Source organism: Pelodiscus sinensis, chromosome 24 (genome assembly GCF_049634645.1).
Source record: "Pelodiscus sinensis isolate JC-2024 chromosome 24, ASM4963464v1, whole genome shotgun sequence".
NCBI classification, from domain to species: domain Eukaryota; kingdom Metazoa; phylum Chordata; order Testudines; family Trionychidae; genus Pelodiscus; species Pelodiscus sinensis.
Window position 1 is genome coordinate 2,112,177 of NC_134734.1, and position 20,928 is coordinate 2,133,104.

Genomic DNA, 20,928 nt, shown 5'->3' on the forward strand with positions numbered 1-20,928 from the left:
CTCACCCCGTGCACAGACTGCTACACGGATAAGCACAGGAGCTGTTCTGTTCCAGCATCGCAGGCCGGATAGGTGAGCTCCGATGGCCCCAGTGTTGCACTGAGAGCTCATGTTCAGTGTATTACCTCACACGATCTGCTCCTGGCCGAATGCATTGACACCGCAACGACTAATAACAGGTCTTGTCCGCCTGTGCCCAGCTTGTCACGTGAGCCAGGTCGCCCTGCGTCGCTAACCTGTGCTGGTCGTTGTGTACCACTCCCCCGCTCTGTGAGTCATCTGCTAACGTTGTGGCATGGATCTGCTGCTGCCTGCAGGGATAGAAAATGTTAAATAGCAGAGGGAGGCCCAACACCCAGTTCTTGCAGGCAGTTCAAATACAACCAGTCCCAGCTGCCCAGAGTTGTTCCCCCTTTACAATGACACCTGGAGAGCTGTCAGCCAGCTTGTATTCCATTTCCCGGGTGCCGCCCGATGTTTGTATCGTTCTAGGTGTCTTTTTATCTGACTGACATGCAGAGCCAAGGCAGGTATCTCACAGATCTCTCAGTATGTTTACACTTGAAAAGATTATTTTTCCTTAGTAAATGTCAAATGGACCACACCCACACACAAACACACGCCTGCACCCATACACACACACACACACACACACACACACACCAATCCACACGCACACACACACCCCCCACACGCACACACACACCCCCCACACACACACCAATGAAAAATGATTCCGTCTGTGAGCACTGAAATTTAGGCAGAGGACGAAAAATGCAGCGGGCGACGTTACTAGACTTTGAAGTAAAGTCGCGTCGATTGCATATTTCAACAAGGGCTGGAGACCATGATTTTAATGGTCTACTAAGATCTAATGTTTTGAATTGCCTCTTCCACTGTCAGGAAATAAGCATGAAATAATTCCTGCCCGACCCCTCTCTCCATACTTTCTTGAAATGTTCATTGTTAAAAAAAAAGGCTTAAAAATAAGCATGAATATTATCCATCAAAATTATATTATATTAAAAAAAATTGAATTCTGCCAAGCCAAGTCGATTCCCTCAACGCGGTTCATTTGAGCAGCCAAACCAGCCATCTCATGGCTAAGTGAGGGGGCGCCGTGGCAGGTACGTCTGCACTGCAGGGGGAACGCCCCTGCACCAGGTCTGAGATCAGGCCAGTCGACTCACCCTCCCCAGGCTTGGGCTGCAGGGCAGGTGTCTGGGCTGCACACACCCACCCCCGCTGACACCCTCCCCGAACCCGCGTTGTGGCGTCTACGCGGCTCTTAGCTCCTCAGCCTAAGCACCCGGAGTCCAAGTCACCTGATGCTCGGCCCTGAGGGACTTTAGCTGCCCTGCAGATGGGCCCTGTCAGGCCTGCTCTGTGCTCGCTCCGTGCATCTGCCCAGCAGGGGTCCAGGACGTGAAAAACCCGCCACAGGCCGACGTGGCTCTGCTGACAGTCCCAGCGCAGACACAGCCGGGCCAGCGGACATGAGGTTTAGTGGTTAGAGCAGAGAAATGGGAGCCAGGACTCCCCATTACAACCCAGCCCTCTCCATCCGCCGTTAAGCCCCTTTGCTGCGGAGGAGACGGCTGCAAACAACGGCGGCGTCTGCCCATGGAGCAGGTTACGTGGCAGGTCAGAGCTGTGCCCCATGGACGCCGGGGTGTGAACGCAGGGCCCAGGAGGTCGGCAGCCACCGTGACTGCCTCCCTGAAGCCAGCCAAACCCACCGGGACTGGCCGAGCAAGGGCGGGGCCCAGACCTGATAGGAATGTCGTTGTTTGCGCTGCTGCCGGCGCTGAGTTCCTGCACCCTTGGCACACACCGCGCTCGCCGGGCAGGTGCAGCCGGGCTGGAGGAAGGACGCGCTCGCCGGGCAGGGGGCTGAGAGGAGACGGGTGGACGTACCGAGCGCCGCAGGCTGCTGCCACACACCGAGGCTGCCGGTTGCGGGGAATGTCGACTGTCTCGTGGCACAGAGGCCTGGGGTCCCCGGGGCAGGTGGAGGGGTGAGTGAGAGCAGCAGGACTGGGGCTGCCCTGCGGGGCTTTGGGGAGTATTTTTCACTGGTCACGTCCCGGTTGTCCGGGCTTTATGTTTGGTCCCTCGGCACGTTCCGGAAGGGCACCTCTGGGCCCCCTTCACGAATTCTGGGGCTGTTACTTTCCGTGGGGCTCTCCCCCAAAGCTCACGCCTCAGCTGTACCTCCCCTGGCCTCCCATCCGCCTGCCCGGCACACCCTGGGCGTGGAGGGGCAAGTGGGGCAGGGGAGGTGTATGAGCATTAAGGGGGAGGAGGAGGGGTTGGCATGAAGGCAGGAGGGGGCAGAGCTGGGGTGTGAGGAGACACGGGGCTTTGGGGGGGACTGAACCTCCCCCGCCCTCCTGTGCTGCACAGCTCTGACCGACCGCGGGAGCAGCAGAGTCGGGGGGATGGGCAGGACCTGGTGCCCCGTGGCTGGACAAGTCGGGGAGTGGTGGGTCCCCGTCCCTGACAGGGAGGCAGGGGGAGGGGACTCCCGCCTGGGGAGGAATTGAAAGGGGATGGAGGGACACAGAGCCGAGGTCTCCATGTCCCTGCCCCCCTTAGCACGCGTGCTGGGTCTAAGAGGCCTCACTGGGTCTTAGTGCTCAGCCCCTCCCCTCTTCCTAGTAGGGTTGCCAGATGGCTGAAGAAAAATACCCCCCCCCCCCAAAAAATTTGTTGCAGGGAAAAAAAAGAGGGGGCGGGGGGACCAAGTTCTTCAGCAAAAAAAAAAAAAAAAAACCACCCTCCGAGAACCTGGATCACTGCTAGGGGTTACCAGGTAATCATTAAAAAAAACCCAAACCCGGACACGCTTTGGGGAGGGACGCGGGGGCCTGGAAACAGCTAACGGGGAGGGGGCGAGGGTGATGAGGGGGCCAACAGGAAGCAGGGCTGGGTGTGAGGGGGGGCGGGTGGAACGGGGCTGGCCACGGTATATCGGGGGAGGGGGGACCGGCTGGAAGGGGGCGGGGCTGGCTGGGAGTAAGGGGGGAAGGAAGCAAAGCTGCTGGGGGGTGGGGAGGGGTGCAGCGGGGGGGGTCGGGAGGAAGGGGGAGTGGGAAGCAGCGCTAGCGGGGGTGGGGGGGTGCAGCAGGGGGGCCAGGAGAAAGGGGGAGCAGGAAGCACAGCTGGTGGGAGGGTGCAGCAGGGGGGGCTGGAAGAGGGGGCAGGGAACAGAGCTGGTGGGGGCGGGGAGAGGTGCAGCGGCGCTGGCCGGGGGAGAAAAGGAAGAGGGCAGGGTCGGTGGGAAGCAGAGCTGGGAGGTACGGGGGGGGGGGGGGTGGCCGGGGAAGGGGGGGTGAGAAAATCGGCCAGCAGGGAGCGGGACTGACCTGGGCACTTGCTGCTTGCCCCGCGCAGGGACCCGGCAACGCACGAACGAGGAGGAGGCTTCCCCTCCTCCTCACACTCAACCGACTGAGGGCTCCCGGCAATCGTGGCCCCGCCTCCCAGCTGGGACTCCCAGCCCCTCCCCCGCCCACACCGGGCTTCCGTCCAGTGCACAGCTGGAAAAATCGGAAAATACCGGACGTTGCACATTGCACATTGCACACTGCACGTGTCCGGTATTGTCTGATTTTTTTTACCGGACAGAGCGCACGAATACCCGACTGTCCAGGCCAATACCGGACACCTGGCAACCCTACTGTCTACCCCTCTTCTGACCCCCTGCAGCCCCATGGCCGCCTGGCTCAGGCTGGTGCCTTTTCCCCTGCAGTGACTCTGATACCTTAACAGTGAAAACCCTTCCTGCTACCAGGCCTGTGGGCATAACACTGACCCCCTGACAGAGCCATCGAGTGGCCGTGTCACAGCATGGCCAACCCTGAGGGAGAGTCTGTCCCTCTCTGAACCCACCAACGCTGACAGTCGTGTGTTACTGTAATTTGCCTACCAGGCCTTTGCTCAGAATGTGCTTTAAACAGTTCATCAGTCCGCTGCTGAGGATTATAAACCCACCGCTCTAAAAACCCCTTGTGACGATTTTCGACACCCAGTCTGAGTATTCATCTCCAGCCTGAAATGCCTGGCCTTTCCGGGAGGCCGTTTTCAAATGAATTCTGCAATTCATTAAAAAACCCGCTGCAGAAAGAGCCCTTACGCCCCTTTTCTTGCCCAGAGCTCAAAAAATGTCCAGTTCTGGGCACCGCATTTCAAGAAGGATGTGGAGAAATTAGGGAGGGTCCAGAGAAGAGCAACGAGAATGATTAAAGGTCTAGAGAACATGACTTATGAGGGAAGACTGAAGGAACTGGGTTTGTTTAGTTTAGAAAAGAGAAGATCGAGGGGGGACATGAGAGCCGTTTTCAGGTATCTAAAAGGGTGTCATGAGGAGGAGGGAGAAAACTTGTTCATCTTGGCCTCTGAGGATAGAACAAGAAGCAATGGGCTTAAACTGCAGCAAGGGAGGTTTAGGTTGGACATTAGGAAAAAGTTCCTACCTGTCAGGGTGGTTAAACACTGGAATAAATTGCCCAGGGAGGTTGGGTGGAATCCCCATCTCTGGAGATATTTAAGAGCAGGTGTGACAGACCGGGCCGTGTCTGGGCACAGCTGAGGGCGTCCACTCAGGGCGAATTGCTCGAATCCGGGGCTCCTTACAGCCCCCGACTGCTGACCTCTCCACACAGGCCACAAACCAGTCCCACAGAGCGCTTCAGCAACCTGCCTGAAGCCTCCCGAGCAAAACCCCTCCGACACCCCAGCAATATCCGTGCCCCAGATGGCCCCAGGCCTCATACACAGGTGGGGGGGTCCTAACACCCAATCCCACCTACCCCGAACAAGTTCTGTCCGGTTCCAAGAAACCAGCCACAGATCCCTGGTCAATTTACCCTCTGGACCTTACCCACAAATCACGCTGGGCCAATCCTTTAGAATCTATATCTAAAGGTTTATTATCACAAGAAAGAAAAGCATGAGAGTAAGGTTATTAAAGTACAGTACGTTACATGCACCGAATCTCCCAGTCCTCGATGCAGGCTCTAGCAGAGATGTTGCAGCTGCTGGTTTAAAAGTTCTTATTGCACATCCTACGATCAGGATGGGTTCACAGGTCTTCCGGGCTCTTCAATCCCTGCAATGCTGCCTCTGGGATGAAGTGCTGAGCTGAGAACCAAATGGCATCGACCGCATGGCCTCTTTATACCTCCTCCCTGGCCTCTTCTTGTATGCAGCAAGTCACCTGGTCAGAGGCCAATCTCTATGTTCCCTGCTGGCTGCCCTCAGATGACAAACCCCATTCTTTGGGTGTGTCCATAGCCTATTGAGAGCCATTGTTCCACAGGGCTTTGCTACTCAGCCTGTCCATAGCCATGCTTAACCACATTCAGAGAAATATTCAGCTTCCACACAGATTCCTACCTACACACACAGACATTATATACTCACATAAACAGTGTACACAGGATCAACAAACAACAAGCTCCCATTCAATACGCCACATGGCTCCCTTTTATACCAATTTCTGGGGCCAACACCCCCACCTAGGGGTGCAGCAGCGATCTGGCTACTTCCCTCCAATTCAGTAATGTGACAGCAGGTTAGATAAATGTCTATCAGGGATGGTCTAGACAGTATTTGGTCCTGCCATGAGGGCAGGGGACTGGACTCGATGACCTCTCGAGGTCCCTTCCAGTCCTCGTATTCTATGATTCCTTTGGCCTATTCGATGAACTAGTTTTAAGAGAACCTGCCACCCCAATCAGTTCTGGCGTAAGACGTAAAATCCTTCGGTAGGCCTCCAATCTTTGGAGATGTGTTTTTAATATAAACAGGAGGTGAAGTGTCGTAAGACTGTCTAGTGTTATAGAGAGCCCGCAAAATAAATGAAGGGTCCCTTTTTCTAAACAGAGCAAACTCTGTTATGGACACACGAACCTGCTCTGGACAAATGAATCGGGCTGATTCGTTTGAAATAATGTTGCTGTTTGGGGGACATCAGCAGGTAGCCATCAGGAATGGTTGCTTTATGGAGACTGCAGGGTACTTTTAAAACATAAAATCAGCTTAGAAATACAGCTGAAGAGAATGTAAAGCAGAGAGGGGGCGGTGTCGTGTGTTCTGTCATATGTAGCTCACTTCCCCTTATTACGAAGTGTTTACAAACAAAACTCTGATAAACTCCAGGGTACACCAAAAAGCTGTCGCTGCTTTTAATTAGTGCTTTTAATTAGGAACCATCAGCATGTCCAATCGTCACAATCTGGCGTGCCGTGGAAAACAGGCTCCGTTTTCAATAGAAAGAAATTTTAGGAGAGTGGGTTTCTTTTCAAACATCATTTGCTACATGTGGGTTCAGGGATTCGGCTGGAAGAGGTGAGCAGGGTGGTGGAGGGAAGAGAAGAGAGAGGTAGTGGGGAGAGGTGGAGCTTGGACAAACTGGGGGCAGGGAGAGTACACCATGCCCACAGGAAACACAGTACCCAGCTCTTATGTCATGCTTGTCTCTCTCTCTAAGTCTAAAGTGCTTTTCATTAACCCCATTTCACAGATGGAGAAACTGAGTCCCAGTTGAGGTTCTGTCCACTAGGTAACACTCTTTTCTACTCACTGCCCATTGCAATTCCTAGGTGATTTTGTTCTGTGGCAGGAAAATGACACAGTGTAATTTGGGGTGTGTTTCCCCCCACAGGGACACAGAAGAGCTCACAGTTATCTTCGGTAAAGTGTTCAAAAAGGACAGAAACATGCTTCCCGGTCTGTCTGAGAAGGAGACTGAGGAAATCAAGGCTGCCCTGGAAACAGGAGACCTTCCCCTAGCGGCCTACGTGGTGCAGAGATCTGACGAGCTGCTCAAAAACACCGAGCTCAACATCGCGATTACGGGGGAGTCAGGCGCTGGCAAATCCTCTTTCCTTAATGCTCTCCGGGGCCTGAGCGATGAAGACCAAGGCGCCGCGGAGACTGGGGTGACAGAAACAACCAAACAGCTACAGCGGTACCAGCATTCTAAGTACCCCAATGTGATCTTCTGGGACCTGCCCGGGATTGGGACCCCAGATTTCCAGCCTGCCACTTACCTGAGGCAAGTGATGTTTAATCGCTATGATTTCTTCATCATCCTGGCTTCAGAGCGGTTCCGAGCCAACCACGCCCTCCTGGCCCGGCAGATCCGCAAGATGGGGAAGAAGTTTTACTTTGTGCGCTCCAAGGTGGATGTGGACCTGTACAACGAGAATCGCAAAAAGGGCTTCAGTGAGGAGAAGATCCTGGAGAAGATCAGAAAAGACTGCATCGAGCGTCTCTCCAAAGAGGGGATCAGTTCCCCCCGGGTTTTCCTCGTGTCGAGCCGGGAGTTCCAGAAATACGAGTTCCCCAAGCTGCAGAAGAAGTTGCTGAAGGAACTGGACAGTCACAAGAAACACCTGTTCCTCATGGCCCTGCCCAACCTGTCCCAGCCAATCTTGGAAAAGAAGAAAAAGCTTCTGCAGGGGCAGATCTGGAAGCAGGCGCTGAAGTCCTGCGCCATCGCGACTGTGCCGCTGCCGATGCTCTCGGTGAGGTGCGACGTGGACACGCTGGTGGACAGCATGCGGCAGTACTGTGAGAGCTTTGGCCTGGACGACATTTCCCTCAATGCCCTCGCCCTCCAGGTTCGGAAGAGGGTGGAAGACCTGAAGTCCGTGGTCAGGTCTCCGTTGGCCAAAGACATCTCCAAGGAAACAGCCGAGAAGCTGCTGAGACAGGCCACAGGGGAAGGGCTGCTGATAGCAAAGCATTTCGTCAGCATGATCCCACTGGCGGGGACCGTCTTTGCGGCAGAGCGGTCTTTCACCGTGACTTACAGGATGCTGAACAGCTTTCTGAATGGTGTCGCTGAAGATGCCCAGAGGGTCCTGGTCGAGGCCTTGGCCAAAGAAGAGGAAGAGAATGAAGACCAGTGAGCTGTGGACCTGCCTCTGGCCGATGGAGACTGGAGCCAACCAGAGGACTATGGCAGATTTTTCTGTGCTCAGATCTAATGCAGCCTTCATCACCTTGATCAATCAGCCCCCAGATAGCGCAACGTGACTCCCATTCTTCTCTTATCCCGGCCACCCTTCGCCACGTCCAGGCCTTCCACCAGCTGATCATCCTGGCTCTTTCTGGGTCGATCACGTGGTTGTTTCTATTCTCATGGGGACCCCTCGGCGACAGCCACGTCGATTCTCCGTGAGCTTCGCTCTAGGCCCATCGCATTTTCCTGGACCTGCATTTGACGATTTTGTGCGCTTCAATTGTACGCTTTCCACCCCGCTGTCTGGTTGCCTCACTGGTGTCTCCCCCATGGACTGAAAGCATGTACAAAATGCCTCTCTTTTGTTCCTGTTCTGGCATGCAGTGGGCCTCCGGGGTATTCCACTAAGCTACCCGATTTCCTCTGATTTAGCAAGTTAGAGAAATGGTCAGAGGTAAACAGGATGAGGTTTAATAAAGAGAAATGCAAAGTGCTCCACTTAGGAAGGAACAATCAGTTCCATACATACAAGATGGGAAGCGAGTGTCTAGGAAGGAGCATGGCGGAAAGGGATCTAAGGGTCATAGTGGACCACAAGTTGAATATGAGTCAACAGTGTGATGCTGTTGCAAAAAAAGCAAATATGATTCTAGGTTGTATCAACAGGTGTGTTGTAAACAAAACTCGTGAAGTCGTTCTGCCCCTCTACTCTGCACTAGTTAGGCCTCAGCTGGAGTACTGTGTCCAGTTCTGGGCGCCACATTTCAAGAAAGATGTGGAGAAATTGGAAAGGGTACAGAGAAGAGCGACAAGAATGATTAAAGGTCTAGAGAACATGACCTATGAAGCCAGGCTTCATGAACTGGGCTTGTTTAGTTTGGAAAAAAGAAGATTAAGGGGGGACATGATAGCGGTTTTCAAATATCTAAAAGGGTGTCACAAAGAGGAAGGAGAAAATTTGTTCCTCTTGGTTTCTGAGGACAGGACAAGGAGTAATGGGCTTAAAGTGCAGCAGGGGAGGTTTAGATTGGACATTAGGAAAAAATTCCTAACTGTCAGGGTGGTCAAATATTGGAATAAATTGCCAAGGGAGGTGGTGGAATCTCCCTCTCTGGAGATATTTAAGAACAGGTTAGATAGACATCTGTCAGGGATAGTGTAGACGGAGCTTGGTCCTGCCTTGAGGGCGGGGGGCTGGACTCGATGACCTCTTGAGGTCCCTTCCAGTTCTATGATTCTATGATTCTATGTTTCTAACTGAAATTTGTTATAAACATCCAGTGCCCCCCACTCCTGACGACATGCACAAAGACAGATGATTTCACTGGATCATTTTTCTCCTCTGCCCTTGTGTTGGTGCACGGCTCTTCAAGCGAGCCTATTCACTAGTGAGCCATCTGGTTCAGAGAGTCACGCAGATTCTTGAGCCTAATCTAACCAGAATTTATTCACATGACAGCAGACCAAAGACCAGTGGTAACACAGAGGATGGATAGAGAAGCATTGAGTCTACCATGCTAACACAGGCTAACATGAGTTCTCTGAACATCACATCTGTTAGCAAATATTGATTCCACTGGAGAAGGAATGTGAAGGTTTTCCTAAGTCACTAGATAGGACCCTTCTCTGGCTTTAAGGGAGGTTGCTGTGCATCTCTGAGGAGAGAGGTTATTGGGGCTTTATCTACACTGCAGAGTTTTTGCTCAAAAACTCACGGAGCAACCACACCTCAAGTGCATTTTTGCTCAAGAAAATGTACAGTGAATTGACAGAACAGAGGGGTGTTTGCGGTGTGGGTATTCCTCTTTCTACGAGGAATAACTCCTTTTTGGGCAAGAGCTCTTGTGCAAAAAGGTGTGTGTGGATGGGAAACAGGGTTATTGCGCAAAACACCCTGGTGGCCATTCTGTTAATGGCAATCAGAGCTTTCTTGCAAGAGAACATCCATGCAGTCTGGATCCTCTCTTGCACAAAAGCGCGTCGCTTTTTCAATGCGCTTCTGCAGTGTGGACACGCTCTTCTTGCGGAAGAGCTCCTCCGCAAAAAGCTTCACGCGCAAGAAGCCTGCAGTGTAGACGCAGCGAGCATGAGGGCTGAGCAAAGCTGAAGGAGGATCCTGGGAGTAGCCACGCATAAGGAGCTCTGAGCTGACACTTATGGGCTACGTCTGCATTAGCAAGATTTTGCGCAAATACTTTTAACGCAAGAGTTTTTGCGTTAAAGTGTTTGTGCAAGAGAGTGTCTACACTAGCATGTGCTTTTGCACAAAAGCATCCGTGCCAGTGTAGACACTGTCTTGCACAAGAAAGCTCTCATGGCCATTTTAGCCATCGGGCTTTCTTGTGCAAGAAATTCATGTTGCCTGTCTACACTGGCCTCTTGCGCAAGAACAGTTGCACAAGAGGGCTTATTCCTGAGCGGGAGCATCATAGTTCTTGCGCAAGAAGCCCTGATTTCACACATTATAACATCAGTGTTCTTGCGCAAGAACTCCCCGCCAGTGTAGACAGGCAGCATGTTTTTGCGCAAAAGTGTCCTTTCCTACCCCTCGCCACTGGTGAGAGAAACCCAGACATGTGACCATGTTTAGATATGTATGAGGTGCTGCTGCCTGAACCAGCAGAGAGCCTGAACCATCTCCTTGAGAGTGGAGTTGTTCTGTGCCTCTTTCTGGGGCGTTAACCCCAAGCTCACCCAACCCCAGCAGGGGATTCTGTGTGGAGCAGAAGGGGAGGAGCAAAGCAGGCCTGCCTCTACCATCACCACCTCAGCAGGGACACCTGAGCTGCTGGGGGCAAATTCTAGGGGATCCCACTTCTGACACCAATACCTCACTGCCTGGAAAAAAGGTGAATGGGGTCCCCAGGCCACTGCCATTTCAAGTGCATATGGGAGGATTACCAGGGTTACAATCCCTAATAATCGTTGATCACTTCCTTATTGTTGCATCCCGAGTTTCAGTCAGAACAGGGGCACTGGGCGCAACCCAGACACACCCCACCCTGGTGAGCTCATGGGCTTGTCAACCCTCTCCACTCCTCCCCCCACCCCATAGCTGTGGTTCAAGCGTCCCCTTAGGGCAGGGCCCCCACCTGCCCTTCACTATTTCCCCCGGGCTAAGGAACAGGCCCATGGAAAAGTGCCCAGTGAAGCCCAGCCCAGGGCGAGTCCAGTCAGGGCTCAGCAGAGCGGAGAGTTGGGAAACGACCCAGCTGCGGGTGCAACTGCTCCAGGGGGGCGAGTTCCAAACGGTTTCTGCCCGCAGAACCACACTCTGCTCTCAGCTGAAAGCAGAACGGTGGTACCTGCCTGTGGAGTTTTCCTTTCTGCTCTCAGGTTGCTAAACTTGCTGCTGCTGCCTGGAGGTTAAGCTCCCTTGATAGAGTGAATCTCTCTTGGCTGGGTCCCTGTCTTCCTAGGCTGTTCTACCCCCACTGTCCCCCTCCCTTCTGTTCTCTCTCCCGGTTCTAAAAGTTACCGTTTTGCCGAAACCCCCACATGATAAACCCGTGGAAAACAGAAGAAGGGAAAACCTGTACTTGAATAAACCCAATACACTAATTAGTTCAACCCGTTAGCGTGCAACAGTTGGAATTACTCCAAACTTTTTTGAAGATGTGGTTGCCAAGCAACAGAAATGCCGACTCGGCTTCTAATCCTAACCACTAATATCTGTAACATGGCCTTTCCTTCCTGGGTAAACAACTGGCTAGTGGAGGCTGGCCCCCAAGCTCCGCCCCTTCCACCTGAGGCCCCGCCCCTTCCAAGCCCACTGGAGGCCAGCTTTCCCCCTTTGTGGCCACTGGTGCCCTTAGTGTCCCCCTGAACTGTCGGGAGGTCAGGCAGTGCAACGCCAGCCCCCCGAGCCTAGAATGCAGGGGGGCTGGGCCTAACCTTCCCAGGCCCACCCAGAGGGCTACCATCAACTGGAAAACAAAACCCGGCCATCGATCGGAGGAGGGGAAGGGCAGAGCAGAGGAGAGACGAGGCATGATAAAGTGAGACAACCACAAAGCCGAGTCGAGCCCCCCAGTCCATCTTCGATGCCCTCTGCTTCTCCCAGACAAGGGGCAACGCCCTGCCCGGAAAGGGACAAACAGCCGGGGAATGTCACCTGACGCACAAGCCCCGTGTCAATGGGAGGGCCTGGGCTGACAGGCAAAACGCTGCTTTTCTGAAGCCAAGCTGACCTGTGGGCGAATCTGGCAGGAACCGGTGGCGCTCGTCCCTGGGCCGTGCGAAGCACAAGCACATTCCAGGACGGCGGGAGCAGAACACCTCGATACCAACCACAGGCCCCGGCGACACCAGGAACTGCCCGTCCGAAAGCAGCTCACAGGGCACCAGCCTGCACGAGGCGGTGGGCACCACCCAGAGCCGGCAGAGGAGGTGCCGACATTTGGCAGGCACGCTGCAGAACTCGTTTGTATCTGTGACCGAGGCGGTAACTAAGGGAGTTGTCTCTGGCAGGCCTGAGAGATCGCGGAAAGTCCTGCACGTAACTGAGCTAGTCCATTGCCACAGTGCACCTGGGTCAGCGTGCCGGTGCCTGCGCAGCCCAAGCACTAGCACCGTCCGTCACTGGCCACGTTCCTTCGCTACCGACCGAGGGTGTGGGTCCACTGGGCGCCTCGCGTGAGGTCTGTGCAGAGCTGGGACACAGGGAGACCCACACACGCAGCCAAACAGCTGACATCAGTGAGTATACAGCCTGAGGGGCCTTTGGGGCGGTCCTATTCAATGTTCCCTCTCAGTTTTTCCACCCGTGTGCAGAATAAATTTTGTTCAGCGCACCAAGGTGTGCGCAGATGTGCACCACCAGAAATATGCTGCCGGCTGTGGATGCTCTGCTAATCAATGGGGCGGCACCAGACTCTCTCCTGGGCAGCCAACCAAGCACCCAGCTGACAGGGCATGCTGGTTGTAGTCATGCTGGAGGGGCCACGCAGCCTGTGATGAGGAAAATTGTCCTGCTCTCGCCAGTTTCCCCTTGCCGCAGCCATGCGGTGCTGACGTGTTTACCCTGGGCTTCTGGGCATCCTCAGCCCCCGTCTCTGGCCCGGTGCTGCCTGGCCAGCGACTGGTCAGGGAACCAGGCCCTCCCACCAGGCCATTCCTGGCTGCCCTTCCTGGGCTCGCTTCTAAGTCCCTTCAGCTGCTCCTCCATAGGCGAGCCCCCGCTGCTCCCCACAATGCCTGATCTACCTTCCCCGGCTGCTTGCCGGCTTCCACTCTCTAGACCAGGCCCCAAGGTTCCTCCTTCTGCCTGGGCTCCAGAAAGCGACTATCCCCTGCCCCTCTTCACATTGTCCAGCCTGCTCCAGCCCCTGGCTCTACCGCCGCAGCCTGGAGCCATCTCAGACCCCACTCCGCCGCTCATGCTCTTGGTGGGATACACACACACACACACTTTCTGGTTCCTTGTCTCACACACGGAATCCTATAGAACAGTGTTTCTCAAACTTTTTTTTGTAAAGTACCCCTTTAAAAAGAAAGTCCCCCCACTACCTACAGTTTTCAGACACACCATTTTTTCCCCCTACCATTGCAACACATTTGTTTAAACAACTTAATTGTAGTCAGGCCAGCGATGACAGTTTGGGGTGTAAAAGTACAAAAATAATGAAGCGCTGTAAAACTTCAAACAAAAATTCAGTTGTCTCCAAATGTCAGTAGTGTTGACCTACCCCCCAGACGTCTCTCCAGTACCCGTGAGGGTACTCGGACCCCTGCTTGAGAAACACTGCTCTAGAACACGCAATCCCACAAGCCAAACACGGAAACACCCCCACAGCCGGTACCGAATCCGGGCTGCATTCAGGCCTGGCACAACACGATCAGGTGGACGGCGTTTGGCTGGATAATAGTGCACTTTGCGTTTCGTGCTTTTATCCACGTGCATGTTCACCATTGTGCTGCGGTACACGTGTCACCCCCCTTCCCCTTTTATTGATTTACATTATCCCAGCAGCAGGAAATTCGGGGTGGGGGAGCCAATAATGACTTTGTGCCCAGAGCTGCAGTGATGCAGAAAGCGAAGGTTGGGAGCCGTTAAGTGACAAATTGTCAGCGGCTGCAACGGCCCAAGGAACAGGGCTTCCCCTCCAACTCCAGCTGTATTTATTGGTCCGTTTTGCTTCTCCAAGCCGCTTGCTGCCCCGGCCAGGAGCACTGGGCAGCTGGCACGTGTGGGCGGTGAGAGCCACATCACCCGCCTGCTGGCAGGCCCAGCCAGTAGCTGGCACTGGGGGCCACAGGGTGTGGAGGTGGCACCTGCCGGCTTACGCAGGTTCTCTGGGTTATAAACGCCGTCGCGGTTGGAACCCCACTGCGCCAGCGGCTGTGACAGAACCGTGCCCCCCTGGCGTGGCTCACGAGCGGATGCGGGGGGGGGGGGCAGTCTCTCGCACGGCCGGGCTGGGCGGGATCCCACGTTCACTGCGGAGCTTTCGCCCCCTGGGAACGGTTTTGTTTTCTGAGCAGGCCCCAAGCTGGATGGTGAAGGGCTCGGGGCCCAGCAGGGAAGGGACAAAGCCTGCAGCGTATGTCGCAGGGAGCTGGGTGGGGCCTGGCCCTGCCTCTAGGTCCCTGCAGTGCATGGAGCAGCGACACTGATTGAAATCGGCAGCTTCCTACACGAGCAGTGGGGAAGGGCTTGGACCAGACAACACAGAGGGCAGGGGGTGTCCAGGAGGGGGACACAGACACAGAATAGGGCTGGTTGTTACACGCCCCCCCCCCCCCCCCCCGAGGGCTAGTTCCTGGCAGCAGGGCAGGAGAGGGAGAGAGACAGACAGCTCCTCCCCCCCCGTCCCCCCCCACAAACACATACCACATGCATCCAGCAGAGGGCAGCACACACACACACACACACACAGAGCAGCGCTGGCTCCATCCAGCAGGGGGCAGCAGACACAAACACACACACACACACACACACACACACACACAGAGCAGCGCTGGCTCCATCCAGCAGGGGGCAGCAGACACACACAGAGGAAACGAAAGTGAAAGTCTCCGGCCAGTGCGCGAATAAATCCCTCGGGTCCCCGGCCGGCTGGAGCAGGGACGGATCTGACCCGGCAGGGGGAGGTAACACGCCGCGGGCGGGGGCACAGAGCGGAGGCTTGGGCGGCCGGAGAGAAGCAACCAGGCAGGCGGCGGAGACCAGGGGGCAGAGCGGAGGGAGGAGGATGGGGGGGGGGGGGGCAGAAGAGGGAGGGGGATCTGGGGGGCAGAAGGGGGAGCTGGGAGGGCAGAAGAGGGAGGGGAGCTGGGGGGGCAGAAGGGGGAGGGAGCTGGGGGGGCAGAAGAGGGAGGGGGATCTGGGGGCCAGAAGGGGGAGCTGGGGGGGCAGAAGGGGGAGCTGGGGGGTTCGGGGGGACAGAGGGAGAGGCGGGGACCCCACCAGCCGCTCTCCCAGCGCCCCAAACGCAGCTGGGCCCCAGGGAGCCCCTGAGCGTGCCCCGCTTTCTGCCTGAGCCCCCCCGGCGGGGCCACGCGTAAGAGAGACGGGAATCGCCGACTCGCAGGACCCCCGGGCGGGCAGAGACCTCAGGGGTCGAGTCCAGCCCCCTGCCCAAGGCAGGACCGACCCACCTCAATGAGCCCAGCCAGGGCTTTGTCCCGCCCGGACTAAAACACCCCTCGGGATGGAGATTCCCCCCCCCCCAGGGAACCCAGCCCAGGGCTTCCCACCCGCCTGAGGAAAACATTTGTCCTAATCTCCAACCCAGAACTCCCCCATTGCTCCTTGTTCTGCCCCCCCTGAGAACAGCCTCTCTCCAGCCTCCTGGAAACCCCCCTTCAGGGAGTTGCAGGCTGCTCAAATCCCCCCTCACTCTTCTCTTCTGCAGCCTGAACAAGGCCAAATCCCTCAGCCTCCCCTCGCAGGTCATGTGCTCCAGCCCCCGAATAATTTGTGTGGCTCCCCTCTCCCCCCACTGGACCCTCTCCAGTGCACCCGCATCCTTTCTGTATTGGGGCCCAGAACAGGACACAACACTCCAGCTGTGGCCTCTGCTGCCAAAGAAAGAGGAACAATCACTGCCCTAGATCTGCTGGCCGTGCTCCTCCCAATGCCCCATAATACGCCATTAGCCTGCCTGGCTACAAGGGCGCCCTGGTGGCTCATCTCCAGCTTCTCCACTGGAATCCCCAGGGCCTCTCCTGCAAAACTGCTGCTTAGCCCGTCGGTCCCCAGCCTGTACCAATGCTGGGATTCCCCTGTCCCAAGGGCAGGACTCTGCACTTGTCCTTGTGAAGATGGGGGGGGTGAAGACCACAACTCAGCAGTGCCCTGGCCTTCTGCTCACCTGCCCCAGTAGGAAGGAAACCAGTCGCTGGCCCCCAAGCCTGTCAGCTCCCTGCTGCCCCTGGGGCTGGATCAGGGCCAGCGTCCCTAGAGGGGAAGGCCCATGTCCTGTTCCCTACACTAACCCCCATGTCTGCATCCTCCCCAGCCCCATGGCGGATCAGAGTGATGAGTGCCAGGCCAGCATCCTGGAGGAGTTTGAAACAATCACCGACGAGGAGATTGCGGAGATCAGGGAGGCCCTGGAAGGGGGCAGTTTGGCCGACGCCGCCTCAAAGATCCTGGAGAGCCTGGAGTCCTTGGAGAACACCCGGCTGGACATCGCTGTGACCGGGGAGTCCGGCTCCGGCAAATCCTCCTTCATCAACGCCATTCTCAGCATGCAGGACGAGGACGAGGGCGCAGCCCCCACAGGGGTGGTGGAGACCACCACGGAGCCAACCCCATACCCACACCCCACATACCCCAACGTGACGCTGTGGGACCTGCCGGGCATCGGCACCCCGGCGTTCCAGTCCAGCACCTACCTGGAGCAGGTGGGCTTCGCCCGCTACGATTTCTTCATCGTCCTCGCCTCCGAGCGCTTCCGTGCCAACCACGCCCAGCTGGCCCGGGAGATCCAGCAGATGGGCAAGCGCTTCTACTTCGTGCGCTCCAAGGTGGATGCCGACCTGGCTGCTTCCAAAATGCGGCGGCGGGCAAGCTACAGCGAGCACAGGATCTTGGAGCAGATCCGGAACAACTGCTGCAAGCTGCTGCAGGACGAAGGGGTGGCTTCCCCGACCGTCTTCCTCCTCTCCAGCTGGGAGCTGGGCAAATATGACTTCCAGGCGCTGGAGGAGACCCTGGAGAAGGAGCTGCCCAGCCACAAGAGACACGCGTTCCTCATGGCTTTGCCCAACCTGTCCCTGGCCATCTTGCAGAGGAAGAAGGAAGCCAGGCAGAAGCAGATCTGGAAGCTGGCCACCATCTCTTGTGGCATTGCTGCTGTCCCTATCCCGGGGCTCTCGGTGGTCTGTGACGTGACCATCCTGGTCAAAACCCTCTCCAACTACCGCCGGGACTTCGGCTTGGACGACGAGTCTCTCTGCAAGCTGGCCGAGAGGGTGGGCAAGCCCGTGGAGGACATCAAGGAGGCGATTCAGTCGCCGCTGGCCAAGGAGCTCTCGAAGGACCTGGTGGTGAAGATGCTGACGAAGGCCGGCGGGGCAGCCCTGATGTTCGCAGAGTACCTGGTCAGCTTGGTGCCAGTGGTTGGGTCCATGACGGCCGGGGCGGTCTCCTTTGGAACCACCTATTACATGCTGCACAGCTTCCTGAACGAGCTAGCCAGGGACGCCCACAACGTCTTCATAAAGGCCTTTGAGACGGGCGTCTGAAGGACCCGGGAGCGTGGCTGTGACAGAAATCCCCAGGCGGGCGGGAGAGATTTCGGAGCCGGATCCTCAGTGGGAGTAGGGGAAACGGGAAGCCACAGACTCTGGTGCTATTTGGGCATCCTGCAAGGGGCACCTTGCACCTCGCAGTGGGGGATTGTGGGAGCACCACGGCCCTAGTCCAGGATCTGCCTGGTTTTGGCACAACCTGGGCATGGTACATCCAGGAGAAGGGTGGGACGAGATCACAAGTGGCTGAATAAACAAATGGTCAATGCACTTGTGTGATGGAGAAGTAGGAGATGGGAGCCAGGGGTCCTGGGTTCTGTCCCTGCTCAGGGGGAGGACAGGGGACCAGACACCGAATGTGAACAAGTGGCACAGGGAGTGAGGGGCAATAGGTGCCATATAAAACAGTCTCATGGCGGCACTGTTCCCGTGAACTCGGGACACGTGGGCACCAGAAGGGGGGGTCTAGCCGGGACCTTGGCTTCTACCCCAGCTTTGAGATGGAATACGGAGCAGACTTCACAACCCTCTCTCCACCAAGGCCTAACATAGCGCTGGGCAAAATACGGCCCAGGGGCCGGATCCGGCCCACCAAGCCACTGGATCCGGCCCACGGACACCCTGCCGGGACCCTCAGGCACGCAGCTGCCGCGGTTTAAAGCGCAGTCCGTGCTGCTCTCTGCTCTGCAGGGAGGGGGAGGCTTTGTGCGATCTCCCCTCCCCCAGCCCAATCCTCAGCTCCTGTTGGCTGGAAACGAGCCAATAGGAGCTGAGAGATTAGCCTGGGGGATGGGGGCAGCACATGCTTCTCTCTCCTCCTGGAGCTGAGAGCCACCTGGAGGGAGCAGCCTGCAGCTCTAAGGCATTTGGGGCCACCGCAGGCAGGAAGCCCGGCCTGCCTTGGGGGTGCTGCAGGGCTGTTGGCCAAGAACCACTAAGATAAGCGACTCCCAGCCAGAGCCTGCAAACCCTCTGCACCCCCTGCCCCAGGTCACCACTCCCTCCCAGACCCTGCACCCCTCCTACACCCCTCCCCAGCACCTCAACACCCTCCCAGACCCTGTGCCCCATCTCCCTGCCCCAGGTCACCACTCCCTCCCAGACCCTGCACCCCTCCTACACCCCTCCCCAGCACCTCAACACCTTCCCAGACCCTGTGCCCCATCCCCCTGCCCCAGGTCACCACTCCCTCCCAGATCCTGCACCCATAGACTCATAGACTTTAAGGTCAGAAGGGACCATTATGATCATCTAGTCTGACCCCCTGCACCGTGCAGGCCACAGAATCTCGCCCACCCCTCTTAGAATAATCCTCTCACCTATGTCTCAGATATTGAAGCCTTCCAATACTTTGAAGGCCCCAACATGCAGAGAGTCCTTCAGCTGTGATCTGTGCCCAATGCTACAGAGGAAGGCGAAAAACCTCCAGGGCCTCTGCCAATCTACCCTGGAGGAAAATTCCTTCCTGACCCCAAATATGGCGATCAGCTAAACCCTGAGCATGTGGGCAAGACTCACCAGCCAGACACCCAGAAAGTTCCCTATAGCAACTCCTATCATCCCTCCATTGACCTATTTCCAACTGGAAATGAATGGTCAATTAGTTACCAAGATCATGTTATTTCATCCAACCATCCCCTTATCATAGAATCAGTACTGGAAGAGACCTCAGAAGGTCGTCAAGTCCAGCCCTCCGCTCTAGGCAGGACCAATCCCATCTAAATCAACCCGGCCAGGGCTTTGTCAAGCCGAGACTTAAACACCTCTAGGGATGGAGACTCCACTACTTCCCTAGGTAACCCATTCCAATGCTTCACTACCCTCCTAGTAAAATAGTTTTTCCTAATATCCAATCTGGACCTCTCCCACCACAACTTGAGACCATTGCTCCTTGTTCTGCCATCTGTCACTACTGAGAACAGCCTCTCTCCATCCTCTTTGGAACCTCCCTTCAGGAAGTTGAAGGCTGCTATCAAGTCCCCCCTCACTCTTCGCTTCTGCAGACTAAACAGACCCAAGTCCCTCAGCCTCTCCTCGTAGGTCATATGCTCCAGACCCCTAATCATTTTGGTTGCCCTCCGCTGGACCCTCTCCAATGCGTCCGCATCCTTTTTGTAGTGGGGGGCCCAGAACTGGACACAGTACTCCAGATGTGGCCTCACCAAAGCCGAATAAAGGGGAATAATGACATCTCTGGATCTGCTGGCAATGCTCCTCTTAATGCATCCTAATATGCCATTAGCCTTCTTGGCTACAAGGGCACACTGTTGACTCATATCTAGCTTCTCATCCACTGTAACCCCCAGGTCCTTTTCTGCAGAACTACTACTTAACTGGTTGGTCCCCAGCCTGTAACTATGCTTGGGATTCTTCCGTCCCAAGTGCAGGACTCTACATTTGTCTTTGTTGAATCTCATGAGATTTCTAGTGGCCCAATCCTCCAATTTGTCCAAGTCACTCTGGACCCTATCTCTGCCCTTAAGCGTATCTACCTCTCCCCCTAGCTTAGTGTCATCTGCAAACTTGCTGAGGGTGCAATCTATCCCCTCATCCAGGTCATTAATAAAGATATTGAACAAAACCGGTCCTAGAACCGAACCTTGGGGCACTCCACTAGAAACCGACCTCCATCCTGACATCGAACCGTTGATCACTACCCGCTGGGCCCGGCCTTCTAGCCATCTTTCTATCCATCTTACCGTCCATTTATCCAATCCGCATTCCCTTAACTTGCTGGCAAGAATATTGTGGGAGACCGTATCAAAAGCCTTGCTAAAGTCAAGGTATATAACATCCACTGACTTTCCCATGTCCACTGAGCCAGTTACCTCATCATAGAAGCTAATCAGATTGGTCAAGCACGACTTGCCCTTTGTGAATCCATGCTGACTATTCCTGATCACTTTCCTCTCATTCAAGTGTCTCAAAATGGACTCCTTTATGATCCCTTCCATGATTTTTCCAGGAACCGAGGTAAGACTGACCGGCCTATAGTTCCCTGGATCGTCCTTCTTCCCTTTTTTGAAGATGGGCACTACATTTGCCTTTTTCCAATCATCCGGGATTTCGCCCGATCTCCACGACTTTTCAAAGATAATGGCCAAAGGCTCCTCAATGACATTTGCCAACTCCTTCAGTACCCTTGGGTGCATTAAGTCTGGACCCATGGATTTGTGTACGTTTAGTTTTTCTAAATAGTTCCTAACCTGTTCTTTACCCACCAAGGGCTGTCCATCTTCTTCCCATCTTGCGTC

General features: G+C 55.6%; 2 protein-coding genes across 4 annotated transcripts; both read left to right on the forward strand.

The window, feature by feature from the left end:
* Window positions 1-5,924: 5,924 nt before the first annotated feature.
* On the forward strand, window positions 5,925-8,357 carry LOC102446314 (interferon-inducible GTPase 5-like). Its single transcript, XM_075908261.1, has one exon. It carries the CDS (start codon window positions 6,633-6,635, stop codon window positions 7,920-7,922), a length of 1,290 nt encoding a protein of 429 aa, XP_075764376.1. The 5' UTR covers window positions 5,925-6,632; the 3' UTR covers window positions 7,923-8,357.
* A 4,151-nt stretch (window positions 8,358-12,508) lies between these two features.
* On the forward strand, window positions 12,509-18,732 carry LOC102448763 (interferon-inducible GTPase 5-like). 3 transcript variants are annotated; one of them, XM_075908258.1, is made up of 2 exons: window positions 12,509-12,673; window positions 16,438-18,732. In XM_075908258.1, exon 2 carries the CDS (start codon window positions 16,442-16,444, stop codon window positions 17,666-17,668), a length of 1,227 nt encoding a protein of 408 aa, XP_075764373.1. In that variant the 5' UTR covers window positions 12,509-12,673; window positions 16,438-16,441; the 3' UTR covers window positions 17,669-18,732. The 3 variants fall into 3 exon arrangements, with proteins under 3 accessions (XP_075764373.1, XP_075764371.1, XP_075764372.1); XM_075908256.1 differs by lacking the exon at window positions 12,509-12,673 and adding an exon at window positions 14,927-15,067 and having other exon boundaries at window positions 16,438-18,731; XM_075908257.1 differs by lacking the exon at window positions 12,509-12,673 and adding an exon at window positions 15,093-15,128.
* Window positions 18,733-20,928: the final 2,196 nt, after the last annotated feature.